At 33.9% G+C, this 21684-nt stretch overlaps 3 protein-coding genes across 3 annotated transcripts; 2 read left to right on the top strand and 1 right to left on the bottom strand.

Moving 5' to 3' along the window:
• Positions 1–1798: 1798 nt before the first annotated feature.
• LOC7483533 (homeobox-leucine zipper protein GLABRA 2) lies at positions 1799–7064 on the top strand. Its single transcript, XM_002304171.4, has 11 exons — positions 1799–1993; positions 2353–2639; positions 3389–3506; positions 3608–3802; positions 3955–4329; positions 4470–4571; positions 5234–5443; positions 5565–5739; positions 5833–6104; positions 6249–6335; positions 6431–7064. Exons 1-11 carry the CDS (start codon positions 1916–1918, stop codon positions 6809–6811), a joined length of 2280 nt encoding a protein of 759 aa, XP_002304207.3. The 5' UTR covers positions 1799–1915; the 3' UTR covers positions 6812–7064.
• An 8835-nt stretch (positions 7065–15899) lies between these two features.
• Positions 15900–17750, top strand: LOC7478401 (photosystem I reaction center subunit VI, chloroplastic). Its single transcript, XM_002304170.4, has 3 exons — positions 15900–16213; positions 16348–16474; positions 17432–17750. The coding sequence occupies exons 1-3, from the start codon at positions 16086–16088 to the stop codon at positions 17609–17611; spliced, it is 435 nt and encodes a 144-aa protein (XP_002304206.1). The 5' UTR covers positions 15900–16085; the 3' UTR covers positions 17612–17750.
• A 225-nt stretch (positions 17751–17975) lies between these two features.
• Positions 17976–21129, bottom strand: LOC7478400 (rop guanine nucleotide exchange factor 12). Its single transcript, XM_002303255.4, has 7 exons — positions 20571–21129; positions 20251–20367; positions 19853–20007; positions 19710–19784; positions 19321–19593; positions 18902–19222; positions 17976–18715 (listed from the first exon to the last, which is right to left on the bottom strand). Exons 1-7 carry the CDS (start codon positions 20830–20832, stop codon positions 18305–18307), a joined length of 1614 nt encoding a protein of 537 aa, XP_002303291.3. The 5' UTR covers positions 20833–21129; the 3' UTR covers positions 17976–18304.
• Positions 21130–21684: the final 555 nt, after the last annotated feature.

The following is a 21684-nucleotide window of genomic DNA, read 5'->3' on the forward strand; positions in this document are numbered from 1 at the left end:
TAAATTAGTTAAAAATATGTTTTAGATATTTATTAAATATCATTTGATTATTACTTAGTTTTCAAATTAATTACGTTATGCCATTCTTTTATAATTTTGGCAAATAGAACGATTATTTTGTTCTTATCTTTGGTTTAATTTGATTGCTTTCTTGTGAATTTCTAATTTTAGTGCTATATAATTAAATAAAATATGAATTAGATTTTTTTTTATTAAACTTGAACAAATTTATGACTTGGATCATAAGTTTCGTAAATTAACTAGGATGATTTATTTCAATCCAAAACATGATTAAAATAAAGTGAAACAATGTTGTCTTGAAATATTTCCTTTCCCTTTTTAAATCAAACCAAGTCTTGAAGTATTTTAATTAAAATTTATTTAAATTAATTAATTAAAAATATATTGGGGGTATTATTTAATAAAGTATAATTCAATTTTTATTTTTTTAGTAAGATTATGATATATTTTTCTAATATTAACAAACTTTTTTTTTTGTATAATCCTTCATGATATTTTTTATTTTTTATTTCATTTAGTTGCTTTTTTTTATGTGTTTATTTTTATTATTATATAATTAAATAAAAAATTTGATTCCAAAAAATAAATTTACTAAACCTGACTGGGTTCATGTTCTGTATATCATTTTTGTCAGGTTAACCTAGATCAATAAAAAATACCATCATCTCAAAATTTAAAAAATAATGGCTTTAAATATTCTTTTAAAATCAAATTAGGTTTTGAACGGGATGACCGAGTAGCAGTTGTACCCGCTAGGTCAAGCATGTCACATCAAACTAACTTTGATATAATTTAATTTAAAATGTAGATCGTGCAATGGGTCACATCATATGACCAAGTTAAATTAATAAAAATAAGGGAAACTCTGCTAGCAAATCATTTTATTTTCAATTGAATTTTAATTCTTATCTTTTCTAAAAAAAATAATTAAATAAAAAAAACCAAATAATAAAGAGCGAGGCGAGACCATGTTGTTTTATCTATTTTATCTTTTTAGTTTCGTGATTTACCCTTTAATTATCATTATTAATTTTTTCAGCATTTATTAACACATATAATTATTGATTAATTTTATTAATTAACGAACACATTAAGTTCTAAATTCGCTATTGATTTTTTTAAAACTTTTTTATGTTAAAATTAACTTCCAATCCTGCTCAGCATGTATTATAACAGATACAGTAAAAAGAAGAAGAAGAAGAATGAACAAGAAAAGCAACAACAATCCTTGGCGCTAGCGCGTACACATAACGTGGAAGAGGCCATCAATTTCCTGTTTGAAATAAAAAAATATTATGGATGAGCTGAACCGTTTCAGAAAAAGCTTTACTGGATTCGACAAGTAATTACTGGAACTGAGTAGAAAAAATAATAATAAAAAAAACTTTAGCCAGTTAAGCTAGCCGTATAAGAGTATTAATTTGAGGATAGGAAAATGGCTTCAAGTCATGGTTATTTCACTCATAATTCGCTGTGGAAAAGAGAATAAAATAAAATTAACCATAGAAGTGAAAAACCAAAAGGTAACATGGGCTTTGAGGAGGGATATTTGAGTGGAAATTAAATTAAATTAAATTAAATAGCAGAAAAGGTCTAAGCCACTAAGCTGATCATCAAGCCACTTAAATGGAAACTGAAAATACCGTTGGATACCATAGATTCAAACTGCTTGTAAGTTAGTTGGATGTTCACATATTCCACTCCCAACAATATCCAACAGTCAACTCCTACCAGCCTTCTTTTCGCTCTCTATAAGATCACCTCCTCGAGAGTTCATTTTGTTTTTATATCCTTAAATCAACGAGGCCCACTTTCCTCTCTCTCTCTAAAAGCCTTGTAGCTGCCTAGCTCCGTGAGACTCATCAAATGAAGAACAACCTCTTTCAGACTGGCCATGGGCGTCGACATGTCTAATCCACCCAATTCTCATATCAAGGACTTCTTTGCCTCTCCTGCTCTTTCTCTTAGTCTTGTAAGCTCTCTTTAACCACCACTCCTCGTTTTATAATCTTTCTCTTAATTTCTTCTCGTGTTAATTGGAGACACGCACATCTTTTTGTTTCTTTTTACATAGCTTGGTTTTCCTTTTCTTTTTTCTGAGGTTTTCCGGCTACCGTCTTCAAATCCCACCAATATTTTTACCCCATCGATTTTGTTGTGCATAAATTTTATTTTCTTTTATGAAGGGGGAGTATTTTCTATTTTGATCGCTCGATGTGGATATATATTAATCTCATGAATCACACGTACATAAAAATGCATGCATGATGTGCATCTAGCTAAGGTCTAAACCCTTGTGACGCACTCTAATGTTTTTATTTATTGTTGAAGGCTGGAATATTCCGCGGCGCAAATGTGAGTCATTCTGCAGCAGCGGGTAGCGTGGAGGTGGAGGAGGGGGATGAAGGGAGTGGAGGAGGAAGAAGAGAAGAAACCGTGGAAATTAGTAGTGAGACCTCAGGGCCTATGAGATCAAGATCAGATGATGATCTTGAAGGTGAAGGAGAGCATGATGAGGATGATGGTGATGGTGATGGTGATGATGATGACAAAAACAAGAAGAAAAAAAGAAAGAAATACCATAGACATACCGCTGAGCAAATCAGAGAAATGGAAGCGTATGTATTTTTCATCTCTCTCATTTACTCCTAGCCTAGACTAGATTAATTTATTTTTGTTTATTAATACATATATGTATCTATATCAATATCCTCATATTGTGAATTTATTTATTTACAACTCCTTTTATACCGTACTATATATATATATATATATAGTACGGTATATATATATTAAGAATACTCTATATGTAGGTTCAATCTTTTGTTAGCTTGGTAGGTAGATACGGGGCTAAAGATATATGTGCATGGTTTGCCAATTAAGGCAACGACTCCTTTACTAATTAAAATAACTTGAATTGCATATCCAACAAATTAAAATTATTAGGTGTATAACTAGTTGTATTTTTCTCTTTCATTTATGAGAAATACTAGTTGTATATCCAATAAATACGAGTTCGCTTTTAAAATCATTTATGGATCTTATCTTATATGATGAGAAAATTAAAGAGCCGAATAATTTCTCTATTCAACACATCTATCAAGAAAAATGTCAGCACGCAGACTCTTTTTGAGTTCATGAATCATTTAATTTTACGTCCGTGAAAAAAAAAGACTGTAAAGCTAAAAGATTACTCAGAAATTCGGTGGGAAAGTTTATTTTCCTTGTTTTACATGTTCAACGATGCTTGTCATCGTCAAAAAAAAACAAAAATACACAAAAAGAATTCCTTAATGTTCAGTTCTTAACAATTGTGAATGTATCTAAGAGTACGTGATAATTATGTCAATGTATAATTAATGTTCAGGCTATTTAAAGAGTCTCCTCATCCAGATGAGAAGCAGAGGCAGCAATTAAGCAAGCAACTAGGCCTTGCTCCTAGGCAAGTCAAGTTTTGGTTCCAAAATCGTCGTACTCAAATCAAGGTACGTGTGTAGGTACTACGTAGAAGTGAGATCGAAAGTCACTTAATGCGGTTAGTTGGTTATCTTGTTGATCTAATAACCATGGCAGTGGTTATGTACAGGCCATACAAGAGCGCCATGAAAATTCTCTGCTGAAAACTGAAATGGATAAACTCCGAGAAGAAAACAAGACCATGAGGGAGACCATCAACAAAGCTTGCTGTCCAAATTGTGGCACCGCTACCACCAGTAGAGGCACTGCCTTAACAACCGAGGAACAGCAATTACGTATCGAAAATGCAAAACTCAAAGCCGAGGTAATTAGCTAGGAAAATCTTATGTAATATATGCAGCACGTAAAAATTAATTATTATAGAAAATTAAACAGCGATCGTCAATTAATATTTATTAATTATTAATATCATACTTAGCTAGAAGAAATTAATTTGATGCATAATCATTCATGCAGGTAGAAAAACTTCGAGTGGTTATAGGAAAATATAGTCCAGGGGCAACAGCCTCATGTTCAGCTGAAAATGATCAAGAGAATAGAAGTTCACTGGATTTTTACACTGGAATTTTCGGACTTGACAAGACAAGAATCACGGAGATCGCTAATCAAGCAATGGAAGAGCTCAAGAAAATGGCTACTGCGGGCGAGCCACTTTGGATTCGAAGTGTTGAGACAGGTCGTGAAATTCTTAATTACGATGAGTACACGAAAGAGTTTGGTTCTGAAAATTCAAGCAATAATGGAAGGCCGAAGAGATCCATTGAGGCTTCAAGAGAGACCAGGGTTGTGTTTGTGGATCTCCCAAGGCTAGTTCAAAGTTTTATGGATGTGGTGAGATATTATAATTATATATATTAGCAATATTCCACACACACACACACACACACACACACATAGTTAATGTTGATAATTAATTATAGATTAATTGGACTCCTTTCACTAATGTAATCATTTTTTTCCCCTTTAATCAGAATCGGTGGAAGGAAATGTTTCCATGCTTGATTTCAAAGGCGGCCACTGTTGATGTTATCTGCAATGGTGAAGGTGCAAATAGAAATGGGGCAGTGCAATTGGTGAGTGCCAGCTCCAATTACCAAGATCTCGTATTAAACTAGCTAATACTTATACTTGAATAAAACTACAGTTTTCTGCATGGGAAATCAGCATCAATTTCAGTGAATACAAAATCCATATATAGTAAAAAAAGTTATAATTTAAAAAAAAAATGAAAAGCAAGGTTGAAAGATGGAGGTGGCCATTTCCCTTCAATTTGGAGCGGGGGAGGAACTTTCCTTGTATATTTATATAGCCCAGCTGTCAGAAAATGAGGCATCTTATTTTACGTGGGACCTTGTGTTTAATGGAGATCTACTCTTCCTCGTATGGTTCAGCTGAAGGTCAAAATCTTTGACTTCACTCTTACTTACAGTTAGAGGTGATGACTTGATAATCGAGAAAATTTCCTAGGTGAAACCAAGACTCGAACACCCAGAAAAAATTAATGCCTAAGACACCTGTTTATTTATTAATTTTGATGAATGAAAAAATCCAAGCATAAAAAACAACTAATTAAGCAGGTTGCTCAGGCCTGTTGTAACATTTAATTACTGAGGATATTACCTTATGAGGAAGCTACGTGGAATATTTTTTTGGTTATATTCAATTCTATTGTGTTAGCTTCTGTGAAATTATAGAATTAGATTTCGTTAACCAGATATAAAACTGTGCCATGCAGATGTTTGCTGAGGTCCAGATGCTTACACCCATGGTGCCTACCAGAGAAGTTTATTTTGTCAGATATTGCAAGCAGCTTAACGCAGAACAATGGGCCATTGTTGATGTTTCTATTGACAAAGTTGAAGACAATATTGATGCTTCACTCGTTAAATGCAGAAAACGCCCCTCTGGTTGCATCATTGAGGATAAATCAAATGGCCATTGTAAGGTACATGCTTTGTATAGACCAAGAATTAAAATTTAATAGAGACAAGCATACATAACAATGCTGTATCGTCTTCTTTTCTTTTTTAACAATTTAACATACAAGTTTGTAACAATCTTGTCAGGTGATCTGGGTAGAACACCTGGAATGCCAGAAAAGCGCAGTTCATACCATGTTCCGGACAGTCGTTCATAGTGGCCTAGCCTTTGGAGCAAGGCATTGGATTGCAACATTGCAACTCCAATGTGAACGGCTTGTTTTCTTCATGGCAACCAACGTTCCCACTAAGGATTCAACTGGTAAGCCAAACTATGTTTCGATATTTTCCAGTGGAATTGTTCGCTATCTTTATAAATAACAATGTTTATGAAAAAACAAACGCAAAAATCTAGGTGTTGCTACACTAGCTGGAAGGAAAAGCATTCTGAAACTGGCACAAAGAATGACATGGAGCTTTTGTCGAGCAATCGGAGCATCAAGCTATCACACATGGAGCAAGGTATCAAGCAAAACAGGAGAAGATATAAGGATTTCGTCTAGGAAAAACTTAAATGAACCTGGTGAACCTGTTGGATTGATCTTGTGTGCAGTTTCTTCTGTATGGTTGCCTGTCCCTCCGCATATTCTGTTTGATTTCTTAAGAGACGAAGCTCGTAGAAATGAGGTACAGCAAAAAATGACATTACTCAGTTAAGATCCTATTAAGATGGGATATTGCTGCTTTGAATTGCGAATTAACAACAAACGAGTACAAGTTTTATCAGGCAACTTGTCTGACATTTTTTTTTTTTTTTTGCATAAAATGTAGTGGGATATCATGTCAAATGGAGGACCTGTACAAGCCACTGCAAACTTAGCCAAAGGACAAGATAGAGGCAATGCAGTAACTATTCTAGTAAGTTGTCTCCATCTCAAATAACAGGAGACCTTACCATTAATCTCATGTGCATTTCTCTATTCATGGTTCTAACAGGCCCTTTTCAATTGCAGAAGATGAAATCTAAAGAAAACAATATGTGGGTACTCCAAGATAGCTGCACGAATGCTTATGAATCCATGGTAATTTATGCTCCAGTGGACACTAATGGAATGCAATCTGTGATTAATGGATGTGATTCAAGCAACCTAGCAATATTACCTTCAGGATTCTCAATTCTTCCTGATGGACACGAATCAAGACCATTAGTGATCACTTCTAGGCAAGAGGAGAAGAGCACCGAAGGGGGATCGTTGCTAACAATAGCATTCCAAATCCTAACGAATACCTCTCCCACAGCCAAACTAACCATGGAATCTGTGGAATCTGTTAACGCACTTATATCATGCACATTGAAAAACATCAAGACAAGCTTGCAATGTGAAGATAGTTGATTACATTAGCTTATAAGTTAGATATACACAAATTAACTGTAAGACTCAGGTTTCAGCTTTCCCCCCTTGTCCAAATTTTATATCTTAAGTAGAGGGAAATTCTTACATCAGTTTGTATGTTATTTGTTTGTGGTTAGAACTTTTAAGTTAAGGGCTTGCAGTTTGGGTAAATCTCATTTATGGCACTTTGTAGAATGAGAAGGGAATGTGATTTATATTTTTTTATAAACTATATGAAATTTTAAGAGTGAAAGTATCATGTATAGATTTAACACTTGCTGATGTATTTTGCAGTTGCTTTCAAACGCTATTTCATTAAATTATTCTATCTTGAGAGCGATTCAAGCAATCGGAGAGCTTCAATTCAGAATGGTTACGTTAGAACTCAAGCTGCTTGTATGGAAGAGGTAGCTCTAGTGAAAAACTAGATCGATCATTTAAAGACATTCTTGCATACCAATATATTTAAAGACGAGCCATTTACGTATGATTCCATAATTTAGGAAACATAGGATAGCAAACATGGATATCACTTCAGCTACTTAATGCTCTGGTATTAACCCATCGTTCAGTACAGCAGCTTACTTCTATAGATGAAATTACTCCTGGGTCATTTCCATTTCTATACAAATCCCAACTTCTTCATCGTGGATCAAACCCCAAATTTACATCACTATGAGCATAGTCATGAATCACCTTCTTCATCTCCCTATCGCATCAAGATCACACATCAAATTTCACAAGATTTAGAATGAAACCCGCAACAAGTCCATGGCCACAAAATTATTCTCTTGCTCATGTGTACCATTCTTGCCATTCCCATTCAGTACTGAATTTTGGTGTTGTTTCGTCCAACTTCCAAGTAATTTGGGTTGAGTCGTTGTTGTTGTTGTCCAACTCTCAATGTCAACACTCTCATCAAACCTCCATTTATATTAAACCCATTTACTTGCAATCAGATTCGTCGCCAAAGCCAAGGCAACATCCAAAATTTTAACACAAGGAATGACCAATCAACAAAAGTCCGTAAGAGAAATCATACGAACCTTATATTGCAAGCATTTTGTTGATCATTGATTCAGATGCTTCTGGATCAATCACGTTACTTTTTTAGATGTACGGCCCTAGATATATTGTTATGAAATTTAATCATATCTAAATATATAACTCTAAGTTCATGAGATTTTATTGAATTCAAATACAAACTACTTCTATGTTGATACTCATGTGGATCCTAAACTAATTTATGATTTTTAATTAATTATTATATTGAAGACATATGCACTTTAAATAAAATAAAGTTTTTTTTTCTTCATGCGTATTCAAACTCATGTGATCGATTTTTTTTTCTTAGTCAAACATGACTCATGGTTGCCTAGTCAACTATGTCTTTAATACTCTAGTTTGGTAAGAATTATCCCAACATGGTAAATTCGAATGTACTTGATTGATTCTAACTCTTTTTCCTTGCAATATTGTGAATAATCATTGTTCTTCTATGATTGACACATGAATGTTTATTTTTAGTGTCATGACGTGCGTGACGTCGAATAACGGGTCTGCCTCCTAGATTGAATGAGGTTTTAGGTTTAATCGTAAAATTATAATTTAAGGGAGTCACCACCTAGTATCATGGTCATTAGAAAACCTATGATATACAAGAGTCTGGGTAAGGGAAGTAGTTGCAAGCAGAAGAAGCATCACCCCTAGTGCACCTCACTTATGGTAAGTTACATTGTTGATTGATTGTTATTCTAAATTGTGTTTCTATTTGTTGGTCTCATCTAAGATTCAAGGCAGATCTCCCTTCGTGAGGAAGCCTCTACCTTAACGGGTTAAATTCTAACCGTTATAGAGTCTAAATCTTAGCATCACCTTTATTTTTTGTTTTGTATCTTTAATACCTGAGAATATACTTTGCATTATAATTTTATATCCTCAAATAATAAAGTCTACAACTAATTTCTAATATTTATTGCTATTAATTTATTTAATTTAATACTAGAAGTATGCATTATGTTGTAAAATTCATATCCCGAATATTAATTAAACAAATTAATTTTTATGGTATTTTGGAAATTTTGACCAAATTCTAATGAAAAATCATAAACTGGTTACAATATTCATTTTTGTATTTTTCAGACATGATAAAAATGTATTTTTTTGTTAGAAAATATGCATGAAAAACCTTTAAAATTTGACCATATACATGAAAACAAAACATATTTTTTTATTTTTGAAATGAGGAATTTTTTTTTTGAATTTTTGAAAGTTTTTGAAATTTCAGAAAAAATCATCTATTTTTAACTTTAGGTCTGTATCTTACAATATATGTCTACAACCTGATATTAGATAAAATTATTGGAAAAACACGCAAGGGACCCAAAAATAACTTTAAAATAGTCTCTGAATTTTTTTAGAATTTTTTTGAACTATTTTAGAGGCTATTTGGCTAAACACTAAAATAAGAACAAATTATAAAGCTAAAGGGGAAAGCAATAAGGCATATTCGCTCTTTGCCTAAAATCAAAGGCATTGAAAATTCCTGAAGGCAGTGTTTAACATTTTTCCTTAAAAAAAATGGGTCGTGCCAAACATGTTCTAAGGTTTGGGTTGGGCTTATTGGGCCCAAACCCACGCATGTGGGTTGGGCTCAGGCCTAGCCCAACTTAATTTTTTTGGGTCGGGAGATGTCTTAACGAGTTTTATATATATATAAACCCACCTAGCCATAATGGGCGGGGCTGGGAAAGAGGCCCAGCCTCCAACCCAAAACTTCTTTTCAGGCAAAGAAAAGAAGGCAAATTACAGTTGTTATATCATATAAAGTTTATGTGAGAGGGTAAGAAAAGAAAAGGTTTGCCTGTGCTAGGAAGGTATTGGTTGATGGTAGTTCAATCGAGAGGTGGTAGCTATTGTTGGAGTCACTGATGGTCCACGATGGAGCTGATAGTGGCACTAGTGACGGTAAAGAAGTTGTAATGGAGGTGCACGGTGGAAGCTGCTAGGAAGGAAGAAAAACAATGGTGGATATTGATTGTTGGTTTTTTTGTTGTTGTTATTTTCTACTGTAAAAGGGTGGCTCATGATGATTTTTGTCTTTTGGGAGAATTAGTGTGGGTTGTTAAGCAAGAGGGGTGGTTACTTTCCTCTCTCTCTCTTTCTATCTCTATCTCTATCTCTCTCTCTCTCTTCTGGTTTATTTTTATTTCTCTCTCTATATTTTCTCCTCTTTTTTTCTGCCTGAAATTCACCCATATTTATAAGGTATGATAAAGAGACATAGGGTCTTTCTTGGACATGAATCCTAGCCATTGATGTACATGGAAATGATCTCATCCATTGGCCATAAGCCAACAACCTAGTACTGTCAAACATAATAGCGAGTCAAGGTTGGCCGGGTCAGGGGTTTTGAACTGGCATTGCAGTGGCTACAAGGCAGCAAACCAGTGGGGAAAAAGTTGGGGTTATAGTATGATATTAGGGCTACTAGAGAGTGTGTTTATTGTCTCATTTAAGGTATGGGTGATGCATTAAATGTCTCGAAAAAGAGCATCTCACTCAACTTTTATGGTTCAAAGGAAGACAATAAACAAAGCCAAAAGACATGTTATCTAGCGCTATTTTTTTAGACCTATCGTTTGAAACAAAAACTCATTATTTTGGTCAAAACATAACTAAAACATATAGTTTCATTTAAATGAAACTAAGCCGTTTTAATGTGTTTGATTTAAATTAGGTTATAAATCTTATCTTTTAATTTTAGCCCTCGATTTTTCATTTCATTCAATTAGGTCTTTAATTGAATTTTGATTTAAAGAATCAATTCAATTTCACCCCTATAAAGTTTCAAAAACACCCCTAATTTAAATGCATTTTCAACTTTGTCCTTGGTTTTGAATATTTTTAATTTTGTCCTTAATTGACCTTCAAAGTTCTAATTTCATCAATTTCACCCCTGTTTTCAACTGAACTGGGTTCCCTAATTCACACACCTTTTACAAAAGGTCATTATTATTGAATTTTTTCAATTTCACCCCTAATTGAATTTCAAACTTTGATTTGCTTGCAATTTTGTCCTTGATTTCACCCAATTGAGTTAGGAAAAATTAAACTTGGTCCTCTAAAATTCTAATATTCTTAATGAAGCCAAATTAAGCTTTCAAACTTAATTTTCACCAATTAAGTCCCTAATATATTAATCTAATCTATTAAAAGTCTAATTAAGTCCTTGTATTTAATTAATTCTTTTAATTTGACCGAAATTAATTCTTAAACTTAATTAAACCTTTAATTGGATCCATGATTAAATCAAATTAAATCCAAATTATTTTCTATACGTAGGGACTTAATATTTTGCTAGTTTTTCTTCAATAACAAGATAAGTAAGTTCACATACAATTTGATCATTTCAAAAAATATACCTATATTTCATATCACAATTACCAACAACACCACTCCTGCGTAAATCTTTCTTAAGTTAGAATTTCATGGTTAACTTGTTTTGATCATCAATGAACTAACAAAGACAAAAATCTATTTGAAAACTAGAGCCTTTGAAATATAAATGGAAACGAAAGCTAGATCAAGAATCTTAGGATTAGCTTTAGCAAGAAATTTTTCCTTGGCTTTTCTACTATTGTAACGAGCAATCTTTGCCTTTTTATATTTCTAACAATTTCATCATGTTATCTGTATTTTATAATTTCTTTTAGTGAAATCCATTTTATCTTAGTGTATTAATTCATAGACAAACAATGCTCTTGATTTACTTTTACAATGTGTGAACAAGTTGCTCATTTAGCTTAAACAATTGGTCATACTAAACTAACAACTCAATTCCTTATTAAAATGGCCTAATTCAAATTAGTACATGATATTTAATACTAAATGAAGAATAATTTTAAGTTGATCTTATATTTTCCTAAAAAATAATGTTCATCTTCGATTTGGTTGATTGTATTTTAAATAACTTAAATTCATGTTGTAATTAGAGAAACACAAAATCAAAATTATGAATGAAATGAAGCCTAAACATCATACTCTAAGCACAAATTGTACTTGCCTGGAGTAGTATCATTCTTATAATCTATAGACTAATCCTTTGATTCTTTTAAGGGTACCAACTTCTAAATACCTCACATTGGGATCATGCTTTTCCAAATATCAATCATTGATTAATTGATATTGCATTTTCCCATCTTTATTTACTAGGTTATATGAACTTTTTTTTAAGAAATTTGGCAACTACGTATGAACCCTCCCAATTTAGGAACTATTTGCCAAATTTTAGATTTTTTTGACCAATTAAAAGTATGGCCTTCCATAATAGATCAACTAATGAGAACTTTTTATTCAAACATGTTATATATTTTTTTAATTTTTTTTATATGCTAATAAATGATCTAGTACATGAAGTCTTACATCATCCAAGTTTTTTAACTCTACTAACATGGTTGACTAGTAATCTAAACTATTCATGTCATACTATGCAGGCCTTTTAAGTGATTTCAACTTGAGCTTGATTCATAGGTAACATGACATCATAACGATATGTTAGAGTGAATGATGAGGTTCTTAAAAAGATAGTGAAGTTTTTATGCCCATAACACTTATGATAAAGCATCAAGCCAAATTTTAGGATTTCCTTGGTCGATTTTTGAATGTTGATAATTAAGTCTTATTGATTGATCTTGTTTGCTCATTGACTTAAGCATAATAAGGATTAATATGGGCTATATTGAATCCATACTCTTGTGTGAATTGCTTCATATCCCTTCTAGTAAATATGACTCTTGGTTAATGAAGATGGTATCTAAGAGTCCAAACCTTTAGATGATCTATTCTTTAAACAACTTTAATCATTATCTCATGATCAATCAATCAATAAGAAATATATAATAAGGTGTAGAATGGACTATCTTGAATCCATACTCCTGTGCAAGTTGCTTCATATCTTTCCTAGTAAATATTTCAAAATTCTATAATAAATATTCATTAGAGAGAGAATATGATAAAGTGAATAGTACAAGTAGGTGATTGTTTAGTGAATAGTTAACAACTAAAAGTTTTTCAATATGCATTTAAACTTTTTTTAAAAAAATATTAGTAGAAACATTTCTCATACTTTACTCATCCACTGACTTTTAAAGCTAATGAATTTATAAGAACTTCAAAGTGGATTGGGCTTTTTGCAATTGTGTTTAGGCTGGTATATGATGAGTTTGAATGTAGGATTTTATCTTTGGTCTTGGTTATCCCTAAAAAAACAAGTTCTGTATCAAAATAAAAGATCATTTGATGCTTAAGTTAGTAAATATGAAAGGAAAAAATAATTACAAAAAGAGATAATATGAGGAGTAGGAGAAAAATGTGTAGAAAGAGTAACAAGTGCAATATGTGTCGTGAATGTCTTGGCTTGGTTTTTTTATTTTTTACTTAGTGACCAAAGTATTTATAGATTTTAGTCATGTTAGCTTACCTCATGAAAAAAGCTATAATGATAGAGAATAATTACTTTCTTGGATATTTGAGTATTTTGTTGTTATACAATGCTTTTCATTAGTGGAAAGGTTAGCCTTAAAAGTGAGACAGGTCAAGTTATAACCATTACTTAGAAAGTAGGCACCCTAAGAGATAAAGGATAACTATTGGCGTTAAATGGTGGTTTTGCAGACAAGGAGTATGAGCATAAAACTCAGACCAAGTATGCTTAAAACAACCATTATAGGTGAGGAGAGCAGGCCATATTGACAAAGAAAATAAGTTCATGGAAATACTCATTGAATGAGTGGGGAAACAATTGTTGCATTGTGGTGTGTGTTAGTGACTTGAGAATAAAAAACAACATATTGAGGTGTGTGCCTAAAAAGAATATTAGATAGCCCGTGTGGAGAGTCAGTACGGGTGAGGAAAAGGAAAAGAGATAAAGAGAAAATGAGAGAGAGGGAAAAGCTAGTTTCTTGGTCTAGCCCCAAGTAGTAGGGATTTTCCAATCAAATAGGTCTTTTCCGCTTGCGCATAGCCCAAATAGTTGGGGCTCTTTTTCTTTATACACCATTATTTGCCCCTCATGTTTTTTAAACAATTATGTTTGAAGATTTAATTAGCATAAGAAAAAGGAAAAAAAATATACATGTCATGTTACATTTTCTTAGCATTTGTTAACATGCGTGTATCAAAGTTCTTGTAATATTTGTTAGCATTTCTGTAAAAGATATAAAAGTTTGACCAGTTTTGTGTTAAATCAAGGAATCCTATAAAGGCATGATGTTAATTTGCACACTTCAATTGTAACAAACTACTAGATGCGAACATTCGCTACATCGCGGGTCCGCATTAATATTTTTTATAAAAAACAATATATAGGTGTCATAAACATGTTTTTTTATATATAAAAAAATCTTAACGACTCGAGTTATAGTTTCAAGTGGTCAAATAAGCTAGTTTATTTTAATCAAAATGAAAAAGACAGCGATAGTAGACCGATAATAAATAAATAAATTAGCAACCATGATAACTAGGGAAAAAACCTTTTCCAATAACAGAAAAATGATGTTGTTCATTTTCTAATCAATTAAATAAGAAAGGATGAAATTGGGTAAAAAAAGGATTAAAAAAACTAGCGCGAGTAAACCCGAATTAGCATGATAAACATATAATCTGGGCAATAAGAGGCAAGCCAGTCCAAGTTAACCCACCAAACACGTGTCCCAGATCATGAGGTTGAGATAACTTGATAGAAAGAAAATATAAGAAAACCACAAAACTTATTTTAAAAAAAATAATGTTAAACAATGAAATCGAAAAAGAAAATAAGCCAAAAAATTATGTCAACCCCGTGAACTTTTCAAACTCGTGACTCAGGTTTTTAGACTAGAAGCATCATACCTAGAAAAATCACAAAGCCTAGTCCTTAACAAATCAAACGCTAAAGGATAAAATTAAAGAAAACAAAAAGCAAACACACAAAAGGATCCAAAAAAAATTGGAATTAAAAAAATTAGGATAAAAATCAAAATAAAAAATAAATTAGATGACAACTATAAGTTTCTGATTGGAGGGTGAAATTAAAAGAACAATAACTTTAACAGAATGACAAAAATAATCAAAAGAATGAGGACTAAATTGAAAAACATGACATACCATAAATTTGGATTGAATGATGAAATTGAAAACCAATAAAAACTTTACAAAATGGCCAAGAAAAACAATAGAAATAAAAAAAAATAATGATCAAATTGAGAAAAAATAATAATGACAATTTGGGATTGAAGGATAAAATTGAAAACAAATAAAACTTTTACAAAAGAGCCAATAATATAAATTAAAAATCAAAAGAATAAGGCAACAAAAAGGACCAAGTTGGAATTTTCAGGGGAGGAGAAAGATAAAAAAAAAAAAAAAACCCTACCGACAACAAACTGCTCCACCACCACCGACACAAGCTACACCAACTAGAAAAGAACGCGATGGCGCTTCCAACTACAATATGGAAGGATATTTTTGGTTGTCGGGAGGTGCTACACGAAGTGCGTGTGCGTCGAACGCTCCAAGTCTCCAACATCTTTTCTATTTAAATAATAATAAATTATTCTTAAAAAACCAAATTACCCTCGATGAACTTAGTAATAACAAAAAAAGAGTGAAAAGATCAAAAGGCCCAGACACGCATGGTTTAATATTTTTGATTGAAAGGGTAAACTTGTTATTTTATTGTATTTAGAAAAAAAAGAAGTAAAGCCTCTAGGTTTCAACTTTAAATTTTTTTTATTTGAAGTGTAATTAAGTAATTTTATTATGCTTAAAAAATTAAAAAAAAAACCCTTTACTCCCGAATTTTTTTTTAATAATTAATAAGCCATATAAAAAAACCAAAATACCTCCTTTACAAAAGTGTTTGATTTTCTTTTAAATTGCAAAATGATAATTATAGTGATAGAAAAAGATGTTTAATGAACAAGTGAATTTATCTCACTAATACTTGTGCCGTAAAGAACAAAAGAATCCAGCTTGGCAGACTATGAGTGTAGGAGGACCAATAGTAATAGAGCTTGCAGTGCCTGCCAATTTAAGTGGAGTATAGTGATCGTAAAATGGATAGGCCTATCCAGCTTCAATCCACTTGGCATGCACAAATGACTCTCCAGATCTCTTAAGATAATACCGATTCTGCCACGTTTCCTGGTTAAGATTCATGCAAAAAGTTCAAAAACCCAACTCTCTTGCAACCTGAAACAGGGAAACCAGTTAGTCGGGAACCAAAATCAAGGCTATGGCATCACTAGCAACCTTTGCTGCAGTGCAACCGGCCACCATCAAAGGCCTTGGTGGTAGCTCCCTCAGTGGAACCAAGCTCCATGTTAAACCATCTCGCCAGGGCTTAAGACCCAAAAGCTTGAGGTACCAAAACTTTCTGGACTAGCTATGAAAAGCCTATATATTCCATTTTATTGTTCTTTTTTCAGCTTTATGGCATAGACTTCGGCAGGCTTCTGAACCATTGCTCTGTTTTCTTAAAAAATAAATAAAAACAGGAGTGGTGCTGTGGTGGCCAAGTATGGTGACAAGAGTGTCTACTTTGATTTGGAGGATTTGGGCAACACTACTGGGCAATGGGACTTGTATGGATCTGATGCACCTTCACCATACAACCCTCTCCAGGTTTGACACCATTTTCTGTCAATTCCAATGGTGAAAAGGCCTTATAAGTAATTCTATCTTCGCTTATTTTGCCCCAAGCTCTCAAATTTTTAATCTATTAGCAGTTCTTTTTTACGTTCTGTTGCACCACTTAATTAAACTAGGGAATGCAAAATGGTCAAAGCAAGGAAATTAAGGGGAAATTAGCTTAAACACCCTATTGTTTGAGCGTGAGGATACTTTTCGCCCTGATTTTTCATAAAATTGCTCTTTGACCACGCTCAAAAGATCTTGCAAGGAATGTAAGTATTTTCACGCTCAAATATATAAGGTGTTTAACGTAATTTATCTGGAAATTATAGTTATTGATTAGTACAAAATAAGTAGAATGGATTATTAGCCTTAAAGAATCAGTAGAATCCGGATTTATGGTTCGGATCTTATGCCATTAGTGCAAAATTATAGTAATTGATTACTCATATACAATTATGAGTATTGTAATGGTCAAAGAGGCAACACACTCAATCTATGTCAAAGAGTAATTTGATATACCAAGTGGAAAGAAGAATCAGCAGGGTACAGATGTTTTGGTGGTTTGTCATGTAAGGGCATGATTATTTAGATAATCAAGGCTTATTGCTCAGTGCCAGATTTTTACAGCAATTGTTTGTGTTGAACGAGTTACCACATTTTTTTTCCCAGAACCAGTGGTGTTAATGTAATCATTAGCCTTAAAGAATCAGTAGAATCCGGTCAACTTGATAGAAATAATCCATTATCATTCACTAGATCCTCAATGCTTGTGGCTTACCTTGCACTCCGCAAGCACCTAGCACATTCACTACTTACAGAAGAAGACAGCTAGAAGTTTATGTTTTCAAATTAAGCCAAGGTTCATAGGTATGTTCCATGGCTATTTTGCATTGTTTTCCATACTTATTTATTGACCATGTGTTGTGCTTTTCTATGGAACTGCAGAGCAAATTCTTTGAGACATTTGCAGCTCCATTCACCAAGAGAGGATTGTTGCTCAAGTTCTTGATATTGGGAGGCGGCTCCACCCTCGCTTATTTTAGTGCTACAGCTTCTGGTGACATTCTACCAATCAAGAAGGGTCCACAACTTCCACCGAAGCTTGGGCCTCGTGGCAAACTCTAAATTAGTTTAGCATCCTGATCTGTCATCCCTTTGTCTGTATGTTTTCATGCTTTCTTTTGACTTTAAAGGTTGGCGAGTTTGTCTAAATCCTACTTAAGATCCTGGGTTATTAATGCATACATATTTGATTCCTCTGTCATTTCGGGGCATTCCATAAGATTTTAATTTTGTTTCCTTTATTAGCATACCATGATATATGCTCGTTATACATGTAGCATGTTAAATTGCTTGCTTCCAGGCATAATTATCGAGGTTCACTCAAGCTTATTGACTCTCAAACACAAATATAATCAGTGGAGAGAACAGTTTAGAGCATGTGGGCAAAATGTCTAGAAAGGAACGGAATGAGAGTAAATCATAGTCACACACATAATTATCGGGTCTGCTCTACTCTGAAGACAATTACCAAGAACGCATTTGGGCGACTAGGAACTACAAATCCATTTCTTGTACAGAATGACAGAACAAAATGTTTGAAATCTCTTGGTTTTTCACTCATGTTCATTCTTCCTATTTACCAAAGGAACGAATGGAATGGAAATATGTCGGAAATTCACAAACCAAAAGGACCCCTTTAATAAAGGGTCTGAAAATACACATTTTAGTGTTGGGCTTTCTCACTCTTTCTTTCTTTCTTTCTCTTCTCTGTTTCTTTTTTCTGTACGTGTTCATTTTTCTCCCTCTATAATGCTATCAATGGCGTGCTGTTGGGCTTCGTGAAGCTCCTAGATTATCAAGATAGGAAGGTTTCCGGTTGGTCGATATGTTAGCAAGTTTCTGTGTACACTTATCGTCATCTTTGAGTAGTTCATCTGATCCAAATGGATCCTTCTTTGCTGTAGTGTCATTTTGTTCCTGACTCCAACCCATAAAATCAGACAGTGTCATTGAAGCGTTTGTATCTTCTGAGTTCTTCTCCATCCCTTCTTTGGGAGAAACCAGTACTTGTGGTGCCTCTTTTAACGTGTTACTCGTGTGTCCTGCGTGAGATGGATTTCGAGCAACATGATCAGCATAGAGCACATCTTCAATTCGAGACATGACTGTCGAGGCCAAGGTTTCTAGAATTCTTGAATAGCTTTCCAAGATAGCGTGCCCTACATCCTTTCAGGACAAGAAAATAACGTTAGCCTTTCGGTTTTATAAACATGACTAGAATGGCAAAATAAGCAGTATGAAGGTACGCATAAGGCTGGTGGTTTTTCTTTACGATGCTTGTTGATTAAGGCGATCATTCAGCTCCAAGTGTAATATGAAATAAAACCCAGATGAAAGGGAACCTATTTTTACCTCATTATATTGAATTTTGCTAACATCTAGTGAAGATTGAGGAAGTCCAGGGAAGCGTTGTTTTAGAAGGAGTAAGATAGTTTCTGCTCTCTCTTCAAAGAGTTCTCTCTTCTCCAAACTGACAGCAGATCCCCAAGCAGATTTACCATCTTTCTGATTCATTTTCCTTCTCCAAATTACTATGGAGGCCTCTATTCTGTTCTTGAGGTCTAGGATTTTATGTTCTGATGACAAGTCCATAGTGGACAGAAATTGATCAGGATCGAAGTACTCAAGTGTAATACTCCTATACGCCGAGTCTCCGAGGCTAGCCCTCCCATTCTGCCAAAGCACCGGAAAGAAATGCGATTAGGGAGTTAGCAAGGCATTTAAAACTCGTATGCAGTATTCTAATAGGAACTGTTGCATTTTCTTCTTACCTTGGGAAGGGATTCAATGTAGTTTTCAGGAATCTCCATTTCTGAAAGAATTTGAGCATTTATAGCCATGGCTGCTTTGAGAACTTGGTTCACAGAGTCCTTTTGGTAATGAAGAAATTTTTTAGCCCTTTCTGATAAACCATCTGGAGGGACTTTGACAGTAGGTAGCCACCATTTATCATCTTTTCTCTTGGTGCCTCCTTTTTCTGACTCAGGGGAATCTCTTGAAACATAATAGAACTCATTTTGGTCTTTGAAGTTATCTAGGGAGTCCTGAATATTGCAAAACCATTTTCGAGGGATGCATTAAATTTGTTGAATCCACATTTAACAATGGTCATATCTAACGCTCAAATAAATTAAGAGAAACAAAAGTCTTATTTTCTTACAAGAAGCATTGCGTCAAGCTTGCGCAAAGCTGGGATGTTCATATGAAGATCATTTCGTTGTCGTGTCACCATTATCTATTCAATCAATAAATGCAAAATTCTTAGCTTGTATTTGAAGAAATGCATTAGAGAGAGACCGTTACCTCCATATTTGATCCATCCTTGGATTTTTGCTGGGAAGGAACAAGTTCGACAACGTGATCGGTTACAGATAAGAGCCAATCAATTTCTCTTATCCACCTTGCTTTTCTTTCTGGTGACATGGGCTCTAGACGTCGTTGTTCGCCAAACACAGAAGCTGCATATAGGATGGAATAAAATGAGAGAAACCTACTAACGAATTAAGAAAGACAAAATCATGGATGGCCAGTTTTTATACAAGAAAAATCTGGAATATTAACCATCTGAATCCAATAGACATATAAGTACCACCATGTTTGTTGGGGAATCTGCAGGAATTCAATGGAGTTGTTTTCCTGCTGGGGTTGGAGACCATGAAAATTAGAAAATTGCAGAGGAAAAATTTAAAAGGTCAACCTACCAGCAAGGTTTGTAATTGCATTTGACAATGCCAGAGCTGAAGAGACACCCTTTCCTCCACCAGACATATCCTCCCCAAGGAGCAATTTAGCGAACCTTTCCTTCATCTGTTCCATTTCTGAATCAAACCTCAGGAGATCATAGCAAAAATCATATTAATTGCCAAAATCGAATAGATGCAAACAAGCACTATCTTTTCATGATTTTCCTTTCACCAAAAAAGAAAAGAAGAGATATTGGATGACATACATTATTAATCAATAAAATGAGATATTTGGACATGAACTTCTTTTATTAAAAAAAAAAAAAAATCTGACTTGCCTGGATTTTTATTATCTTTTCCTGCAGCACCGGCTTCATCCTTGCCTGACCTTGATCTAGGACCCTTTTCATTAACAGGTCTTGGAGGCTGATGGCCTCTAGATGTTATTCTATCATCCATTGAAGAGTATTCTGCCAAACTAGAACTATCATCCGCGCTCAAGCTCTTAACATGCCGACCGCCTGCATTCTCATTCATCCCTTTGAAATGATACAATCTAGACCTATAATTTTCTTGTTCTTGTTCAAGAGCACGAACCATCTTTAATGTTCGTAGGAAATAAAATTACGAAAAGAAAAGAGAAGGTTCTACGCAATGAACAAACATAAGAGATGTTTCACACCTTGTCCGTGGTCGGAGACAAGGGGGGAGATAAGACCAGCCACCAAATGACCCAACAGATTGGTGTTCTTCGAAGAATTTACTATGTTTTGATTGGTGGTAGTTTCTGTTCTGTGCCATGTAGTATGTGTTGGTGGAACGTGGGGTGCATGTTTGGATGGATGAATGAGGTGTCTGTCGTGAGAGCAATGAGCTCAAAAACAAGGCAAAAATCAGTTGATTATGTTCGTTTGTTTGCTTAAGAATTCAAGAATTGGATGGTTGTTTTTTCATTTTGATTGTGTAACGTCAAATCTTGCAAAGATTCCGGAAAGACAGGCATTCATATATTGTCAATCAACATTCTCTCTTCCTTCTCCCGATTCATTTTTTTTTATTTTATAAAAAAAAAAAAAAAAACCATGATCAACGGACTTTTGATCGAGTTTTAACTTCGTTTGTTCCAAATTGAATGAGTGAATCTTTAATTGATTCTCCAACTTTTTTAAAACAATAGAAAAAAGAAAATTCAGCCTGGTCTAGGCCTAGGTTATCTAGGTCAGGGGAATGAATTTACTTGATAGAGATTTCGGCGCCTAAATACTTTTCCATACTAGCTTTGAATCTCTATTTCAACACACCCACTGTCGTGTTCGTCCACCTCATTGCAGCAGCAGCAGCTCATCTACCAGTTGCCCAACCTCGGAATCATGTCCAGTTTTGACCTGGCCAAGTGTAAAAGAGAGTGGTTTTAAGAAATATTAAGTTAATTTATTTTATTATTTATTAATA

This window comes from Populus trichocarpa, chromosome 3, assembly GCF_000002775.5.
Source record: "Populus trichocarpa isolate Nisqually-1 chromosome 3, P.trichocarpa_v4.1, whole genome shotgun sequence".
Lineage (NCBI taxonomy): Eukaryota > Viridiplantae > Streptophyta > Magnoliopsida > Malpighiales > Salicaceae > Populus > Populus trichocarpa.

Coding starts and splice junctions, on each gene's coding strand:
- LOC7483533 (XM_002304171.4), top strand. CDS start 1,916: ATGGGCGTCGACATGTCTAATCCACCCAATTCTCATATCAAGGACTTC. Junction 5,444..5,564: donor AATCAAATGGCCATTGTAAG/GTACATGCTTTG, acceptor CAATCTTGTCAG/GTGATCTGGGTAGAACACCT. Junction 5,740..5,832: donor TCCCACTAAGGATTCAACTG/GTAAGCCAAACT, acceptor GCAAAAATCTAG/GTGTTGCTACACTAGCTGGA.
- LOC7478401 (XM_002304170.4), top strand. CDS start 16,086: ATGGCATCACTAGCAACCTTTGCTGCAGTGCAACCGGCCACCATCAAA. Junction 16,214..16,347: donor TTAAGACCCAAAAGCTTGAG/GTACCAAAACTT, acceptor AAATAAAAACAG/GAGTGGTGCTGTGGTGGCCA. Junction 16,475..17,431: donor CACCATACAACCCTCTCCAG/GTTTGACACCAT, acceptor ATGGAACTGCAG/AGCAAATTCTTTGAGACATT.
- LOC7478400 (XM_002303255.4), bottom strand. CDS start 20,832: ATGGTTCGTGCTCTTGAACAAGAACAAGAAAATTATAGGTCTAGATTG. Junction 19,594..19,709: donor AGCTTGACGCAATGCTTCTT/GTAAGAAAATAA, acceptor TGCAATATTCAG/GACTCCCTAGATAACTTCAA. Junction 18,716..18,901: donor GCAAAATTCAATATAATGAG/GTAAAAATAGGT, acceptor TTGTCCTGAAAG/GATGTAGGGCACGCTATCTT.